Here is a 19,400-nt window from a genome sequence, read left to right on the forward strand (position 1 = left end):
GAGGGGGGGTGGTGGGTTTGAACTGGGGGAGCGGCGTGTAGGCGTAGCTTGCCTGCTGCTTCCTCCGCCTCCGTGCTGTTTATTCCCCCAAAAAAAAATGCAGAAAATGATCGGGTTTTGAACAAAAGGGCGTGGAAAGCGACGCCGGCCGGAAAGGAGGAGGAGACGACGTCGGAGGAGAGTGCGGGGTCCAGGGGAGGGGAGGAGGAGGAGCGTGGGTTGACGTGGATTGGTCGACGGCGCGTGGGCCCGGGCCCAGCTGGAAGTGAGTTATTAGTGACGCGGGGGACGCGGCGAGGGCGGCGACTGGTTGAAACGGTAGGGTTCGGTCCGGGCAGCGGCTCCGCCGCGGGGGTGCGACATGCGCGGCGGGCCGCCCGATTCTGGCGTGTACGGTCGTGGACGGACGGCGGCGGATGGGGGCTGCTGTCTCATGTGTTGTGGGCCCCGTGCATGTGAGGAGGAGACGTTCTGTATGGCAGGCTCGGGGACCCGGCCGGCGCTTGTGACATAGGAGTACGAAGCCTGTGAAGACGATGCAGAGAGCGCGGAGCAGCGGAGCGCGATGTTTCCAGAGAACACGCTTTGGTGTTGGTGAACGCGGATTTGGTAAGAGGTCGAGCCATTTTCTGTAAACAAATCGGATGGCTCCCGCGCACGGGTCTGTTACCAAATTTTACCATACCACATGGCGTATCCCATGTTTCGATTCCAGGTCCCCCTCTGCTTTGGTGTAATCTACTACTGCGGCTTGACTGGGTGCTGTTGCGCCCCGCGGAAGAACGTGTCCAATAACCCATGCGCGTTTTGTTGGGTGCAGGTACGCTGACGCGCACGCACACGCCGCCGCGCTGCTGGTCGCCAGGGACATGCCGGTGGCTTAACATACACGAGTTGATCGATTCTACGTACGTGCATAGAAAATTTGAAAGATGATCGTTTGACTTGATCTAGAATTAGCAGGTTCTTTTTATTTGCTTACTTATTATAGTCGACAGCGTGACACATTAGACGTGAGCTCACGTTCATGGCTCCGCGATTGCCGCTGGTGGGCACCGTCGCAACGTGGGATGATAATGGGAATCATTCTCTTCCCCGACCTCGTGCGCGCTTGTCTCCTGTCAGGCATTGGTTTTCCGACGTTAAAAGCTCAGTTTCAAGCGTGAGCTCGGGTAGTTAGGTCCTGTCCACTAGGGATAGAATGTTCATGTATGTATGTATAGAGCCGATTGTGTGCGCGTATAGTGAGCGCCTACCATATTTTTTTTAGAAAAATATATTCCTGCATACGTAGATGAAGAATTGGAGGTTCGATCATCTCAGCGTCCGCAACTTAACGATACATTTACATGTATGCTAAATACTCCATCCGTTCCAAATTATCGATCGTTTTAGCTTTTTTGATTCATAGTTACTATTATGCATCTAGATGTAGTGTATGTCTAGGTGTATAATAATATCTATGAACCTATAAAAATTAAAATAACCTATAATTTGCAACGGAGGTATGTCTTTCTCAAATCACGTAATTCTATTTTTTTAAGAGGAGAATGGGAATGTTTGCAATGCGGCTGGGCCTGTACAGAATGAGAGAATCCATGCAAGGGTGAGTGTCCAGGAGCCCGAAGTGGCCTTAGTTCGTGAGATGGGCCGGGCTAGGCTTTCGGTGTGGATGCGGAGCAGGATCAGATTCGGCCCCTTCCTTACCGCTGCTGATTGTGGGCTGCTACAGAACAGATTGCGGATCTTAAAATGAAACTGCAAGGTCCGGTTTCAGCTCGAAATTACAATTTACAAGTCAAGAACGCAACAGATCCAACCCATTTCTATAAAACTAAAATAGGAACATTTTTAAATGCGCTACGATATATTCAAACTTTTAGAACCAGTTTACGAAGAAATCGTGGCCATCTATGTTCTTTTTCTAGAATGAAATAAATGCTATAGGGACAGCAAAGTAACTATCTAAATTTCTTGGAAGCGAAGTGGGGACATGCGGCAATTAGGACGAACATCGTTGTTTATATCACTGTTGCCTACAAATGTTTAGTACGTGGACTGGGAATTCGCAATTCGAAAGATAGTACAAATGCAGATTCTTACGTATATACACGTACATCCATCTCTATGAATACATGTATGTATCTCGTGGTCTATGAGCAATCTTCGAGAGATTGAATTAGTAGATTTTGAGATTGATGAGGTTAACAACTTAACATAGCTTCGCCGTCAGCAACTACATCACCTATCGCTAGAAGAATAGTATCGTTTATTCGTAAAATACATTAAAAAAATACAAGCATCTATATTGAACCTAGGATTTAAGCTCACATGGTGGCATGAGTAAGTTCCACTATAAGAAACATAGCTAACCAAATTCGCTCCACAAATCATTTTAATTTAGTCCTTAGCTTTACCCACTAAGCTTGCCAGTCACCTTTCATTCAGTGTGATCGGAGTAGATTGCCCATGATCATGAGTCATGACAATCCTATTCCGAACCTAAATGAATTGAAGTACAACCGTGCGTTTGTTAGCTAGCATATGCACTTCAGTACTGATCATACGACTAGTCATTTTCCCATTCGGGCCTTTACCCCGTTCCCATTACCAAACCGATCAAAATATAAAAGCTGTCACCTGCCAACTAACAAAAGATGAAGGAAGTCTCTTTTATTTTACTTCATGTTTCTCCTATATCATCTTGTCATTTTTGTACCAGCACTACTGCATGATGTGGTACCGGAAACTGTCAACAGCAATGTGCAACATAGAGTAGCCCTTTCAATCTATGGAACACGGCAAGGGTGCACCGAGGAAATCTTGATTTGACATTCAATGCAATGCTTGGACGTCGACACATACCCCAACTATAAACATTTGGCTATTACTTTATTTTCTTAAATATATGCTAGTAAAGATTAGTATAAAAATAATGTTTTGAAAATATTTTTCATGACAAATATACTAATATCATTGTTCATCAATCACTTTTAATATTTCTGAACACATCAATAACAAAGTTTTAAAGTTTGATTACATGCATTCTTAAGACAAAATGTAGTCGAGGATAGAGGGGTGCTAGTTCTAAAAGAGAATAGAGAGAGTATACCTACATAAAAGGCTCACCGACTAGAGTGGAAACCCTTTAGCCTTTGTACTATCATTTCTCAAGTAACCAATGGTAAACTCGACAACTAAAAAAGAGGCAGTTTCAAAAAAAATTAATTCGATCCATATGACGGTTGCTTCCATAGCATACATGCATTTGCCGGGTAGGTGGCTGGTTCTTGTTGAATTCCTACATGACCAATCACGAAACAATACCTGACCCAACATCTTGTGTTAACTCATACCAAAAAGAATGGAGCAAAAAGCCACTGCTCACCAAACCAACCGGCAGGATTTCACTGTCGGAGGTCAGGTTCGGGGTCATGGAGCGATTGGAGACTTGGAGTCCCCAGCTTGGTTGGAGAGAAGATCGGGCCCACCGATGCAGGCATTTTTTTTTTGTTAATTTTTGCGAGATGGAGGCATTTTAGTCAAAGGCAAACAGACTAAACAGAGATCAGACAGCTTATACATAATTGCAACTGGTTTGTGTGGCACCATTTTCCGTCTTCGCGGGAAATTATCGGACCATTAATTTGGTTGCCCGGTTCCTGCTCCACTACAGCATTATGAATTTTTGCATGGAGGAAATATCAACCAAGACCACCCACCAACAACGCATCACACACACAAAACAGCATTTTAGTCCCAAGCAAATTGAGACAGATCACTTCCAGCATAAAGCAAATGTACACCACATAAACCTCATATCAGCTTCCAACCTCATTCATGGCGGATCAGCTGGAAATCTGAAACTACTCGAGTAATTGGCCTTGTTAACAACCTCATGCCCACCCAGCAATGCGTACATAAAGCTGCATCACGAGATATGAAAAATACATAGCACATGAAACTGCCCATGGAAAATTTTGTTGCACATCCATCTTCCCCCTGTATGTCTCTAAATTGCATTTTCATCAAACCGCAGAACAAAAACCACATAGCACATTTTTAGCAATCACGACAGCTCAGTTATTCCGTAACTCAATTCAGTCAAAAAGCCTTGCAGCTCGGACTGGCTGAAGAAATGTACATTTTTTTTAATCAACACTTTGTGTCAGAAACAATGAAATTTGCTCTTACAGGAATGCTTCCAGGATTTCAAGCATATCCAAATCACTGTTTGTCTGGCTACCCAAAAAAACCAACAAACCTTTGAAAATGAAAAGAATGAGGGAGAGAAGAATACAGCGAGTGATTTTGAGAGGAGTATCACAGCAAGATGTTATATCACTAACTAAAGAATCAATACGTATCGACGATTCAGTGAAATTATTGATCAGTTGGCTATATTTAGTTTGTCCCGTAGCCGTGTGGATGCGACTTTTGCCACCTCCATGCTACTGACAGGCTCTCCTTGAGGTCCGTATACTGAGCTGTCCAGTTGAGCTCCTTGTTGATCTTTGTTGGGTCGCTGTATACTTCTGCATAGTCTCCTGGCCTTCTGCTGAGGTACTCAATTTTGATGTCAACCCCAGTGGCCTTCTTGCAGGCATCCACAAACTCATTAACCGAACGGCCTGAACAGAAGACGCACTATAAGAGCAAAGTGATGGTGATGGCACACAGGACACAAGAAATGTCTTCAGGAATGATTTACTTCAGTCACTCATCCAGTTGGGTGAACAGGTTACTATTTATATTTTATGAGGATTTTGTGTAAATTCCACAAAGAAATCTTGTCCCAGATTAACTTGTGGGTCCATCTACCTCATGTTACCATGTAAATTAAGAAAAATATTTATTAGAACCTGTGTTGGGTACAACTCTCTGTATGAGCAAATAATTAATAATCCCTCCGTCCCAAATTCGTTTTAACTTTGTCCTAAGTCAAACTTATTTATCTTTGACTAAGTCTACAAAAATGCATAAATATTTACATATTACAACATTGAACTTGTTTCACTAGATAAACCGTGAAATTATACAAAAATTCATAAATATTTACAACATCAAACTTGTTTCACTAGATATACCGTGGAATATATTTTCATAGTACATTTATTTGATATTATTGAGGCTAATATATTTTTCTATAAACTTGGTCAAAATTAGACAAGTTTGACTTAGGACAAACCTAAAAAGACTTATAATTTGGAACAGAGGGAGTAACTTTTAAATAAATAAAGACATCTCGTGTTGCCAAACCTCTTCCGGTTCCAACATTGTAAATGCCAACTTTTCTAGGTTCGGCCTTGTTGAGTGCTTTCACATGAGCATCCACTAGATCCGTGACATCAATGTAGTCTCTTATGCAAGTTCCATCAGCTGTAGGATAATCTCTTCCTTTAACCTACAGAAAGATCATGCATATCCATCAGTTCTATCTTACAGCACAGTTCCACAATGAAGAGCTAGTACATTGGGCAAAGCAGGACAGCTCAGCATGCAGCAGTAGACTAAACAATGCTTTATTTCACAGATATTGCTACACATACAGTACAACGGAAATATACCTTTAACCCTGGAATGATTCCCAATGCTGCATCAAAGCATGCCCCAGATATCCGACCATGCTCTCGTAGTTCTGGCCTAGGAGCTTCACCTAATCTTCCCTCTGGGTCAGATCCAATAACATTGAAATATCTGGTGCAGAAGCCGAAATGTTAATTCAAACCAATTTCTGGACAGAAGTGTTGAGAAATTAAGGCCCCGTTTTCTTCCACTGACTTATTTTTAGCACCCGTCACATCGAATGTTTAGATACTAATTAGGAGTATTAAATGTAGACTATTTACAAAATCCATTACATAAGACGGATCTAAACGGCGAGATGAATCTATTAAGCCTAATTAGTCCATGATTTGACAATGTGTTGCTACAGTAAATATTTGCTAACGATGGATTAATTAGGCGTAATTAGGCTTAATAGATTCGTCTCGCCGTTTAGATTCGTCTTATGTAATGGGTTTTGTAAATAGTCTACGTTTAATACTCCTAATTAGTATCTAAATATTTGATGTGACACGTGCTAAAAATAAGTCAGCGGAAGAAAACGCCCCCTAAAGGTCCTAACTATGCAACTGGAGAGAAAAAAAATACCTTAAAATCATGACAGCCATGTCAGCTCCCTTTGACTTCGAGAAATCTAATATGATGTCCTCTGCCATTTTCTTAGCTTTTCCATATGGGTTGATAGGGAACTAGGCCAAGGTAAGAGATAAACATATCAGTACCACAACATCATGTCTGTTTGCACAGGTAAATACCTAAAATCATTAAAATTGAAGAAAAGAATGCCGCATTTACATAGCAGCCTAAGATTATTTGTTTCAGTAATAAGCTGACTTAATGACAAAGCAACACAAAACATAGTATTATTAAAATCCATCTCAAGCTGTCAACATAACTAAACCTGGGGTGTGGCTTCTGTAATAGGCATCTTCTCCGGTTCTCCGTATGTAGCACATGTACTGGAGTAAATAAGGGTCTTGACTCCATGAGATGCCATAGCCTCCAAGATCAGTAAGGTGTTTGACGTAATATTGTGATAGTACCTGTTAAGTAGCTGAGGCTGTTAGAAACATTAGAGAAGTTTCAGATATCTTAATATTGATCAATAAATCTGTAAAAAATAACTAAATATATATGATAGGAGTAAGTGCACAATCAAGACACTAACATTACAATGTGCCATCAATGAATACAAAATAATTTGGTTAAAACCTTACATTTTTAGTCCACTTAAGGTAGTTTAAGATATAGGTCATGAGAGCTAAGGAAAAAGATCAACATGGTGGCCAGAACAAGCTTATATAATAACATTTTCACTGGCAATACATGTTCAGGTCATTCTAGACGACAACGCATAAAGGAGTAAAAGCCTGGATGCTCTCTACATTTTATGCGGAATAAAATAATATGATCTTCAATCCCAAGTATCAAACTGTCACCAAGGTAACGACTACAGGCTTACCTAAGGGGTTCCAGTGTGCTCTCACCCACATAAGCAACAGCTGCAAAGTGCATCACAGCATCAAATGCATTTTCAGCAAATATCTTGTTGACCTGGGAGCCAGTTAAGTGAAAAACAAGACTTTGGATGTAACTCCATAATCATAAGAAGCACAAGCAAAGCAGCTTTGGAAGCATAAGTGAGGATACAGATTTCTGGTCCCCCAGATCAGCAAAGATGAATTGTAGTCTCCCAGGGTGCGGAAATAACTCCTGCAGAACCTTTACTGCTCCCATGTTTCCTCTAGAGAGATTATCCTACAGAATGAACCAAACTGTGCATCAGCAGAAAAAGATTTAAAGAACAAACTAATTCACACATTCAGTACAAAGAAAGACTTGGTTACCACAATGGTAACTCGATAGTTATCCTTTAAGAGCCTTAAAGAGGCATGTGACCCAATATAACCAGCTCCTCCTGTTACTAAGACGTGAATAACCCCAGGTTCATGGCGAGAAAACTGCAGGAATATACACAGCACAGTCAAGTTTACAGTTGCGAATTGAAGTATTATCAGATTCATCCAAGTTTTGTATACCAAAGTACAAATTCGCATTATCTATCCAGATTGCTTGGGTGTTGCAAAACAAAAGTACCATCACATGGCTGAAAGCTGCAATTGTCATGTCACTCAGGCCTCAACTGCCACACCAAGCAGTGGCAACAAAGACATGTATGTATGAAAGATCAAGTTGGAACATGGCCTAATGTAAAAGACACTGCAATAACAAAGACTATCTGCTGGAGGGATGTCACTTTCATCATCTTCTTGTTAGCACTACCACAAGAAGGTACGAAGATATGTGTGGAAAACAAGTAGCATAGTGCTCTCACTTTCTGTCCTCATTATTACATGACACAAGAATACAAGATAAAGATTATGCTTTGCAGCATCTTCTACAATTTCTCAAAGCTAAAGTATCCTAGTTGATGAAGTGCATTACACGAAAACAAAGGGAAGGAGAGCCTCAGAAGAGGTTACAACGTTACTACCTATAGGAAGATTAATTGATTTTTAATTTGTGATATGAAACATGAGTAGAAGGTGCTTTGGAAAAGTTTATTGAAAGGAATATGATAGAAGGAAAAAGGTAAAGAGAAACATGTACTCATGGACATCTTACCACACTATTGCCACCAAAACCAGGAGATTGCTTCAGAACAAATATACATAGTGTTGTGAGGACCAGGGCTGCAATGATTTTCGCAACATTATGAGGCTTCCGCCTTGCATCGAAGTACTCCATCCCTATCAATAAGAGAAACATAAACAGGGACCAGTCATACATTTAATCATTACAAATGAAGCATACTCATGATCAGATAGATAGATAGATAGATAGATAGATAGATAGATAGATAGATAGATAGATAGATACACAAATAACTGTGCCGTTATTCAAAACTCGCAGTAAGCATACTCTGGGTGTGACTTGGAATGTGATCTTAGCAAAGTGGCTGCTGCTTGCTTAAAGACGTATCTACCAAATCTAAACTAAAGGGTTATACACATCCTACTGACTTCGATTGAAATGTTGCACCTAATAGCTTTAGTCAACTTGCCTGTCTTTGTAGCAACTGAAATCTTAATGTGCACATAACAAGCATTACTTCAGGCAGAGAAATGCATTATTTTGAATCACAGAAAGGAACTTTTCCTCAGAAGCACTCTACAAACAAATTACTGTCAGAAAAGCTACTACATGCCATACAAAACCACAGTTCCACTCATAGATACGCGTAAATAGCACCTTTGAGAGCTAGCATGTGCTTCTACACCAAGTGAATCCCATTGTAAGGCAGAAAGGGACAGCTTTTCGAGTGGAGAACTAAAAAAAATCAGTTTCCTAAACATAAACAAAGGCCAGTGGTGGTGGGCACACATGCTTAAGGGACCGTCGGGTTAAGAGGACATATCATTAGATATATCTAAAGCAACAGTAATAACCAAGACAAGGGGCATCGAGATCTACCAGCCCTAGGAAGGCTTGACCTCCTGTTTAACGGGATCATGTAAGAATTCTGCTCCTTGAGATGAAGCTGCCGATGGTAGAACCCCTACTTGCCACCGTCAACGCGATTTTCCAGTCAGAAGATCAACTGCAGAACCATCGCATGGCATGCATCAATGATGATGGTACAGAATAATTCCATTTCAAGGAAATACAATGAGAATCAGTAACAGGGCAGGCAACTCAAACAGGTCGCAGACAAGATTACAATTCAAACCATTATCAGCAATAGCGGAGCTGTCTCAATTTTTTTTGCAAAAACTGGAAGTAGGTATCATGCATATATTTGTAATCGGGTCAGATCCGAATACAAATGGCTTACATTAGGTTTGGGGTGTTCGGAATCGCGCAGCAGGAAGGGAACAGAAGGGGGCGGACTTACCTGGCGGTGCTCGTCTCCGGCGAAGTACTCGCGGCGCTCGCACAGTCGTCGCCGAAGGGGGAGAGAGAGGGGGGGGGGGAGGTGAACGGGAGCAAGAAAAAGGGAAAAGGGAGGGGAAGGAGAACATAAACATGTCTCGTGTCTGGTATTAATAGGACTGGATATCGAGCTGGCTCGGCTCGGCTCGGCTCGGTGTAGCTCGTTCTCCTAACGAGCTGGCTCGGCTCGGCTCGTGATAGCTCGAGCCGGCAAGTTATGCTCGCGAGCCAAGAACACAAGACAAGCACAGAATGACAGACTAGAAGGAATCGTGTTCTGTAAAATTGAGCCAAGAACTGAATAGAAGGAATCGTTTGCTCGATATCAAATCTTTGAGCTTTTCAAGACGTTCCACGGGAAAGGGATGATAGGATACACAAACTCAAGAAATCGACAAAAGGTCATAATCCCCAAAGAAAGATCAAATTCTTCAGCTGTATGCACATTCTGATGCAGCCTACCGTTGCAGCTAATGGCCTTGTCCACCTGCTGTCCTGCCGTGGAGACCCTGGCCCTCACTAGGTAGTTGCCGCCATGAGAGATCCCGTCGATGGAGCCGCAGGGCAGCCCGGAGCAGGGAAGAGCCGGTGCCAGAGGGCAGCGGGGAGGCCGAAGGGTAGTGGATTCGATCTGTAGGGGAGAGGCAACGACGACCTGCGTGCTCCTGCTGTCGCAGTCTGTGGCGGCGCGACGCGAGGGACGGATTCGGGGGATCTGAAGCGGCGGCGGCTCGACTTGGTGGAGGCTGACGGGATGCAGTGGTCTATGGTTCAGTCGGACAGGATGTGTACCTAGGGGCTGTTTGTTTCTGTAGTCCCCCCTAAAATTCCTATCACATCGAATGTTTAGATACTAATTAGAATTATTAAATATAGAATAATTATAAAACTAATTGTACAGACGGAGACTAATTTGCGAGACGAATCTATTATACCTGATTAGTCCATTATTTGACAATGTGATGCTACAGTAAACATATGCTAATGACGTATTAATTAGGCTTAATAGATTCGTATCGTGAATTAGCCTCCATTAGTTTTATAATTAGCTTATATTTAATCCTCCTAATTAGCCTCCGAATATTCGATGTGATATGAATTTTAGTTCGGAATAAAGATCCAAACACCCCTCTAATGTGCTGCATATTTGGACTTCTACACGCCATTACATCACAGATTGCTAGTTTGTTGGTGCGCGGAGCTCGTCAGGTTAATATCAGTGCACAGTTTCATTGTATAGTTATCAAGATTGTGAATTAGATAACTGTGCTTGTTGAGTTTCATGGGATGAAACTCCTCACCTATGATGAATTTTTTCCTTCTCTCTTCTTATAAATATCTTGCTAAAATAATAAAATTGGTGATGTGGTATGAAAATTAATACTTATGAAACTCTCCGTGAAGCTACTACCACTAGCACTCTTATTCTAACGAGGACAAAAATTCTGCTTGGCTTGTTAAAAAAAATTGCACGAGCCGAGCCAAGCCAACAGCGAGCTGACGAGTATTTTGTCGGGCCCTAAATATTAAGGGGCTTGCATCGATGTGCTACGGTAGTTACAAAGCAATCGCAGCCGTCAGGTTGATAACCAACGGACAAAATCAGTGCGAGAGCATGCACATTTGCGACTTTTAGAGAACCTCCTTGAAGAAGTGGTCGGTTGTCAAGTGCGTCCTGGACCAGGACCGTGGTACATCCACATCCGCACCCTTGAATTTATTTTCATTTCCATTATATACTCTTCCCCATTCCAGATGCTTTCTATCACTTCCGTTCTGGTCCAGGCCGGGATGGTGTTTGTTTTCACCTTATCAATCCGATTCCTCATACGATTCGATTTCTAAGGTTGGCAATGAAATGCTCGCGTCGGCTTGTTCGCTTCAGCTTATTCGGCTGGCTTATCAGCCACCAAATAGTATTTTTCTCTCACAACAAATCAGCCGTTTCAGCTTTTCAGTTGGCTTATAAGCTGAAGCGAACAGGCTCACGGGCACACGGCTTTCGGGTCTGGAGCTCCTATAGCTGCTGCGCTCGCTGAAGTTGCAGAACTAGAAGCCTCATGCGAGGGCCATGATGCTGCTGCTGCACCCCTTCCTCGTGGAGTTCAGGGCAAGTAGGAATTTACAAGACACCGTCTCCTACGAATGCATTCAGGTTCTTCCAACTTGCCGTTGTCTTCCTATAAATTTACGTGTGCCATTGTTAATTCACCTACATTGTCGGCAACTTCTCATTTTCTCCGTCAGGACCTCCTGTTGACATTTCCTCTCCTCCATAAGCACTCAACGCTTCAACTGAGGCAGGCTTCTAGCACACGCCACACGGCTATGCGCCATGCTGAAGACGCCGTCGATCGTGTCGCTCCTCGTTTTCGCTCCTGGTCGCGGCCTCTCCAGCCTCCACCCGTGGCTACCAAAACAAAATGATTTTGCCCTGCTTGCTTAAACAATTGACTTTATTTGTTCGAACAATTGAATTCATCTTTCGAAACAGTTGGGGTTCATATTCTTGGGCCGTTGGGAGGCGTTTAGTGGGCCTCTACCTGCGCTAGTCAGTCAGACGGCCTTCCGCCCCGTCGCCTTGGAGCTTTTTTTATTTTTTTATTTTTTATTTTAGCAATTTGCAAAAATATATAGTCGCATGAAAAAATTGCAAAACTAGTCTACTATTGCCGGCTGGGCCGGCGGTAAGCGCTTCCGCCGGCCCAGACGGCAGTTGGGCCGGCGGAAGATTTAGATCTAAACCTGTGTTGATTATTTGAGCACCAATATGATATCAAATGAAAAAAAATTAACTACAAAGTTGTAGATCTCGTTGAGATCTACAATTTTCATATAAAGTTTATCTCCATCTGAATTGATATGAATTAGTTATGATTTTTTAAATGTATAGTGCGGAAGCGCCTTACCGCCGGCCCAGCCGGCGACAGTAGACTAGTTTTGCAATTTTTTCATCCGACTATATATTTTTGCAAAATGCTAAAATAAAAATAAAAAATAAAAAAATTCCGTCGCCTTGTGTGTGGGCTGTAGCAGGACCGTCCGGAACAAGCAAAACCAAACAAGGCCCAAGACTTCATTTGTTAGGCTAACAAGGTGCAGCAGGGCTGTGTCAGCAAAACCAAACAAGGCCCACGGACTGTGTCAGCAGGGCTTGTTGGGTTTTGCTGGTCTGCTGAGTCTCAAACAAACTAAGGCCCGTTCGTTTTCAGCGCATTGGCTTGGAATGGAGCCGTTCTGTGTGGTTTGAAGTGGTCCGGTTAAAACCAGTCTAAAGTGCTGTCTTTTTGTCCGGTTTGGAAGGAAAACAGGTCTGAATTGGAATCCTCCCACACTTTTTAATCCGGATTGGAACCCTATCTCCTCACCCCCGAATTCATTTCTAACTTGGAAGGAGTGAAAGGACCGGATCCACTAATTCCTAGCCTGGAACCGTTCGTGAGCTGCCGAACGAGGCCTAAGGCGCACAGCTTCATCCTCCTGCAAAGTGGTGCGCTCCTTCTCAGTTGCGCATTGCGGAGCAGGTAGCAGCAAACCTCTGACGAACACGTGGTTATGTCCGCTTCAACTGGAGCAATTTGACCAGTCAACCTACAATTCGGATCCAACGAACTCAACAACTCGAGGATGGGTAGCAGCGGTAAATGCCAAGGATCCATGTAACGTTCATGCTTTTATTTCTTCGTCTCAGAGCCTGTTTGGTTTCACATGCTTATGCATAAGCAAATAAGTTGCTTATGAAACCAATCACTCTTGCTTATGGGGTTGCTTATGGTTGCTTACGAGGACTTAAAAGATACACTTTACACCTCTTGCTCTCATTGAATGCCTGGTTGCCCTCCCCCCCCTCTCTCTCAACGATTAGGGGCAAACATGACAATATCCACCTCATTCAACGCTTATAAGTAAGGGTATCCAAATAGCTGAACTAAAAATAAGCAACTCCAAATAAGCAACTCAAACCAAACAGGCTCACGGATAAAAACAGCACACGGAGGGTTAATTAAACTGCCGGACGCCCGAAGCCTTAAAAACTCAGAATCCGCGATGCAGGGCGGTCGCTGGTAGGCGGCCTCGAGAAACTGGTCAGCCTCACTCCACAGCAGCAGCTCTCGGGGTGCCCTACCTGGCGCCGTCCGGCACCTTTTTCTCCTGCCTCCTTGGATCGGATCCGCCACGCCCGCCCGTCGGTGCGTCGCGCCGACAAAGTCCCGGCTCGGCTGTTAGAAATGCGCAACTGACGCCACGACGCAGATCGCGCGTACGTGTCCTCCGCGGCCCCGTGCTAGTTTCCAAACACGCTCTCCCTCCACCGAGTCGCCGGCCGGGGGGGCGTCGTGTGTCGGTTGCCCCGTTGCTGTTGCGAGATCGATAAACAATCGCTAGCTTCAGCTGTGCCCGCGGCTCGGCTCTATCACTATTAGCCGGGACGGCGCTGTTGATCCGTCGCTGCGGGAGCAGTTCCACGCGACGGCTTCGATCGGCTTCGACTTCTTCGATGCTCCGTTACGCGCCGCTATACTATATAGTACCGGTAGCTTTTTCCCGTGATGTCATTGGTGTACGCTTACTCCTGCAATGGCCGCCTGCGCGAGCGGCATCCATGTCCTTACGCGTGTGGCCGGAGGCAGGGACGAACCAGGCCGGCCGATTATTAGGGGCCGGGTCAGGTCAGTGAGTGACATGAACGTGGCAACCATTTTGAAACTGGTTGGTGTCGGTACGTGGCGTGACATGCTGACGTGCACCCTAGTTAGCTGCGAGCCTGCGACTGATGAAGTAGGTTGTAGGTGGCTCGCTAGCCGTCGCCCGTCGGCGTCGTCCACCTCGAACGACGACGATTCGTTTGCACGAGTGTGAAATGTGCGGTGCATGAATGGGGCCGTGGCGAGTCACGTACCTTTTTTAAGAATGGTATCGAGCAACCAAATTAGGCTGGTTCACAAACCTCACTGCGCAGCTCCATTTAAGTAAATGTGAAATGAGCAAACTGCAAACAGAAAACCATAATAAGAATGCAAAGCCGTCAGATGTAACGATCAACGGTTCCGAACACACAAGATCGCCAAGCCGTTGCCCGTTGATCACCGCATGCACGGCTCAAAGAGAGTCTAAAAAGGACCAAAGGCCGTACGAGATGGGCACTATCAGGAAATGGCCAAATGGGACCCCCAACAATCCTGCCCACCCTCCTCCCCGGCTCCCCTCTAGATCATCCTCCTGATCGCAACCCCAAAGCAGTGAGAGAACGGATGCGACCCTAGCTACGACCCCGCGTTGGTGTTGACACGCATACCGAATTCCAGCGCCTCGTATTAATGGTTTCCCTTCCCAGGATGTAGTAGGTGGTGGCCTTGATCGATCTACTTGCTCCGACGACGAAAGAAATATCTCGTAGTCGTAGCACGCATCGATCCCATCTTCTTCCATGAATCGTATAGCCTGAAGAGACGCCAGCTAAGGCAGAGAGGCCGTATATACACGTATCACGTACATGGTCCCCCTACGACACCGACCCTGCCGTACAAATACAAACAGCAGAGAGGGCCCGACGAGCTCGACGCAATGCTGCATCAAACGAAATCTCATTTATAACAAGGGATTTTCTCCCGGGATCAGGACGGCAATGAGCTGAAATTGGACTGCTTGATCCTTGCTATAAGTACATTGCTTCCGTCAAAATCCCTGCAGGGGTTTCCATCAAGCGCGAGAGAGACTGTAGCGTGCACAGCGAGGCCGTGCATGTGCAGTACAGGTGAGATCGGGAAGAGGACGCAGCTCGACGCGGCCATCGCCACAGCCAGCCTCGGATAAGCTGGCTGGCGTCAAGCCGTCAATGTTCGCAACAGCCTGGTCCGCGCCCTGTGCTCGCTACCGCCGCACGCGACTTCGAGACCCCCTTTTCAGAGGCACTAGGGACGACGCAGCCGCACGGCGCCACTCTGTCCTTGGCACTCCTTGCATTGGTCCTCGCAGCGCCCTATCCGAGAGCAAAATGCTCAGCTGAGTAGCTGACGGTTGGTGGCCGTGGCCCGTGGTCCATTGCAGGCTGTGGCGAGGCAAGAAGGGAGAGACCGAGACTCCGAGGGAGGTCAGAGCTTCCCATTCGACATTAGCGGAGACAGCTCGACCGGACACGGGACGTCAGGACCGTCCTGCTCAGGTTCAGATGTACTTGTAGACTAGAGAGACCAGGACGTCTCTACTTCGAAGGGTAGCCAAATGCTCAATGTTGTCTTGCAGCATCATTCTGCAAAGGAAGATGCAGAATTGCAGATCATGTGGTGTATTATAGCAGCAGCGTCCTAGCTTGGCATGCGTCTGTGAACTGTGATCTAGCAGCGGTCCATGCCATAATCGATCAGGGCATGAGCGGCCGCGCACTCGCATGTGGGGGGCAGAGCTAGATATCGTCGTCATCATACACGTCTGCCTGAGCAGGAAGATGTTCCTGTCCGATCGAGTTCCGGTCAGGTTCGGGGTGACCTGAGAATGGCAGGGGGTACTAAACTGAGAGATGCGATATGGCCTAGTAGATTCTCATCATAAAATCTCGTGGCTGGAATCATTGGAGCACGGAAAGTTTGGCAAGGGGTGATGTCGGTGGGTTGGGTTCGATCTTCTGAGGCAGAGAACTGGATGGTTCGTGGACGCCAGGGACAGCAAATAAAGCTCGCACATCGGCACACGTGGATCACACATTGGGGAGCCCATGGACAAATAAAGGAGTATGCAGAGTTACTGCGTCGGGGATATGACTACCAAAGAACAAATATAGGACCTATTTACTGTAGCAAAAAAAAATCCTGGTTGGACGCAACGGCAAGGGGTTGGTCACAAGGACAGGGGAGAAATGGCTTGCGCACACCAAGATCTCATAATAGAGCTCGACCATCACATGGGATATTGGGGGCTAGCTGTTCGTATGTTCTTTGATTCCATTCAAACTCCCTACTGATTGGCTGAACATATGCCGCCACGCCATCCACCGATGCACGACCTTCGCTGTTACAACAGTTCACGTCCTTCCAGCATCGTTCACAGAGATACTCTTCAGCGTGTAACTCAAGCTACATACTATGTGGAGCCGGAATAGTGCCTGAACATTGACCAATCCCTTAACCGTGCAACGAGCAACAAGGCTTGTTCCATCATTCATCTGAGGCAGCGCACACGTGCCATCCATCGGCATGTTTGAGACGAGAAGCTCCCATCAGCGTGACATCGTCTGAGATAAGCTAGCTTATGGAAGTAGGTAAGCTCCCTAAACAGAATTATTCCTTTTTTTAAAAAAAAACTCAACTCGACTGAACTCAGGCCATAGAATACAAAGCAACAGTATTGTAATCTTATCCCCACCCTAGGAATCCCTCTCGCTCGGGGCACAACATGCACGATATGATCGCATATAAGGGTCAGCAATCCAAGGACCATACTTTCAGGGGGTCCATACGCCGTCTTTCTCAGGCATATAGGCAAGGCAGCCCCACCGTACGTCACTGTTTAAGCAGGCCCCGTCGTACGCCGCCGCGGCACGTCGCGCCAGTGGCCCAAGGACACGCTGCGCCACCGAAAGCCCAAACGAAATCCTCCTCGCGAGACGCACGCAACGGTTTCCGCCTCCCGTCCGTGCCAATACGTCAGATGTGTTGTAATGCCCACGCGTCGACCATCCGAGGAGAGGTCCTCACGGCGCTCGGTTTGGGACCGTCCCCCACAGAATTTTTTTTCCCGCCTCGTCTCTCGCCGCCGCTTCCACTGCAGAGGAGCCTCCTCCGCTGTCTCTCGTCTCACCTACCACCGGTGCGTGCGCGCGCGTGCACCGGGTGCCAGCGGCCATCCAGAAAACTCCGTTCTTTAAAGCCCACGCGCGCCGTCGATCCCACCTCGACGTCTAGATACTTGTAACCGGAGAGCCGGTAGGAGCAGCGCAGCAAAAAAAAAAGAGGCAGGCGCGCGCACGGGCACGGGGCTCGCCCCTGCCCCTGCCGGGCGGATTTCCCTCGCGGCGGGCGGGCGGGCGGCCGTGCCGGGCTCAGCGACGCTGACATGCCAACCGACGCCAGGAGGCGCTGGAGGAGCGCGCGTGAACCCCCACCAGAACCCCGCGGCGTCTCATGAGATGCCGTCGCATCGCCGAGGACCACCCCCTCAACCTCAAGGTCGCTCTCGATCTCATGAGAGATGACTAATAGAGCATTGCGATACGGCACTGGTAGTCCAAATGCAGCAGCGGGACAGCAAGTGTATGCTACGCTATAGGGGTTCCAGAAAGGCCCTAGCGTTTCGCCTTTCTACCATACCAGGAGAAGAAACGAACAAGGTTTTGCTGGAGGCAGGGCATAAAAAAGGTAAAGCTTCTGGCGACAAAATACATGGTTTGGCATTGCTTTGCAGATGAGACAGAGACTAGGAATGATAGCCAAATGCTCACATCGGCAGCCACCCCAGTTAAACAAATACTGATTTCAGTAGCTGGTGAAAGCTAGCAGTTGTCTAGAAGAGTGAAGGAACCAAAGAGTGCCTTTCTTTCCACCATCACAAGTGATCGACACTGTGGACAGTTCAAAATGAACTTCAGATAATCAATACGTCATAAAGAAAATCGATTATAGCTGATAAGGACATTAGGTGCACCAGAATTCCGAGGTACAGAAAGGCAATCAGATCATTTGCGAGGCTTTAGCGTTACGAGTGAAATCAACCATGTATCTGTCCAGAATGGAACGTCGAAATAAAAAAATAACAATAATTCGACCGCACGGCGTGCAGAGTAGAGTTCTGAGCTCTCACACAACACGAATCTCACATGTAAGCAGCTGATTAGCTGGGGCTAATGGCTAAAGGTTCAAAGCCTCCCCGTCGGTTAGGCCGTCACCGTCAGCCAAATCAAATCGACCGAGCATAGCTGAAGAAGCTGAACTGTGTGCCTGGCGCCCTGGCGGGGGAAGAAACCGACGCGTGTGGCGAGCACCGAGCGAGACCGGTGTCCCTTTACCACCTCACCGCCGGCGGGGCCCTATCGCCAGCGACTGTCCCGCACGAACGATACCATGCGCCTAGTGACACGAAATGTTTCTTTTCCACCCACATTGTTCACAAAATATTGGCTGCACGCATTGAGCGGAGGGCGACAAGTAGATGCTAAGTGGGAGCTGGCAAGGAAAGTGAGATGATCAGAAAAACAAAAGGTTCTTGGCGAGGGAAGGTGAGGTGCAAGCTTGGAGAAAAGAAAAGGAGGAGACTAAAAGAAAAGTAAAAAAATAAAATCCTTGATGGAGTTATATGGCGATGAGAGGTCAAGAGGGGAGAGGAGAGGGCAGCGGCAGCAGCACAATAATGATTTTGCAAAAGAATAAAGCGGCGAGGATGGCGAGCGGGAGTGGCGAGAGGCCCCACCGGAGGAAAAGGGTGAGGACCCCCGAAAAGAGAGGCGGTCTTGGGCGGTAGCTCACAAGTCCCGTGTTGCTTGCAGCCACCGAGTCCCCACACCAGCCATTTCCGCCTGCTTTAATCCCCGCGAGCTTAGTTAACACTTAACTGCAATCCCCTCTGCTTATCTTCGGCGAGTGCTTAAGCGCGGGCGAAATGGTTGTTAGTGTCAGTCAGTTCGTGCACGGCCACAAAGGAGAGGATTCCAAGTTACTCATGTTTGTGAGCGACTGACGGTGACTCGGCCATTGATGGTCCAAGGAACCGGTCCATGGTGGGAGTGGTGGTGGTATCCTTCGAGTCCAGTGGCAGGCATTAAGGGTTGTGCAGGTGCTGCATTGGACTGACTGACTCTTCGTTGAGATGGACGGGTTGATTGGTTGGATTGATTGCAAGAGTGAATGAGAAGACACCGAACAGCAGAGGGTGAGGGGGGAGGGATGAATGAGAGATGGAAGAACAAATGCAGC

General features: G+C 46.3%; 1 protein-coding gene across 2 annotated transcripts; it reads right to left on the reverse strand.

The window, feature by feature from the left end:
- Positions 1 to 4,083: 4,083 nt before the first annotated feature.
- Positions 4,084 to 10,183, reverse strand: LOC101768534 (probable UDP-arabinose 4-epimerase 3). Of its 2 annotated transcripts, none has more exons than XM_012842807.3 (11): positions 9,961 to 10,183; positions 9,040 to 9,166; positions 8,191 to 8,315; positions 7,413 to 7,526; positions 7,216 to 7,323; positions 7,028 to 7,119; positions 6,467 to 6,608; positions 6,154 to 6,254; positions 5,568 to 5,697; positions 5,260 to 5,404; positions 4,084 to 4,631 (listed from the first exon to the last, which is right to left on the reverse strand). In XM_012842807.3, exons 2-11 carry the CDS (start codon positions 9,077 to 9,079, stop codon positions 4,405 to 4,407), a joined length of 1,224 nt encoding a protein of 407 aa, XP_012698261.1. In that variant the 5' UTR covers positions 9,080 to 9,166; positions 9,961 to 10,183; the 3' UTR covers positions 4,084 to 4,404. The 2 variants fall into 2 exon arrangements, with proteins under 2 accessions (XP_012698261.1, XP_004984661.1); XM_004984604.3 differs by lacking the exon at positions 9,961 to 10,183 and adding an exon at positions 9,461 to 9,588.
- Between the last annotated feature and the right edge of the window lie 9,217 nt (positions 10,184 to 19,400).

The sequence above is a fragment of the Setaria italica genome, chromosome IX, assembly GCF_000263155.2.
Source record: "Setaria italica strain Yugu1 chromosome IX, Setaria_italica_v2.0, whole genome shotgun sequence".
Taxonomy (NCBI): domain Eukaryota; kingdom Viridiplantae; phylum Streptophyta; class Magnoliopsida; order Poales; family Poaceae; genus Setaria; species Setaria italica.

Bases quoted from the DNA above. Each gene is read 5' to 3' on its own strand.
- LOC101768534 (XM_012842807.3), bottom strand. From the start codon at position 9,079: ATGATCCCGTTAAACAGGAGGTCAAGCCTTCCTAGGGCTG. The intron at 8,316-9,039 runs GTAGATCTCGAT...TCTTATTGATAG, and splicing joins GTCAAGCCTTCCTAGGGCTG to GGATGGAGTACTTCGATGCA. The intron at 7,120-7,215 runs GTATCCTCACTT...ACTGGCTCCCAG, and splicing joins ATCTGGGGGACCAGAAATCT to GTCAACAAGATATTTGCTGA.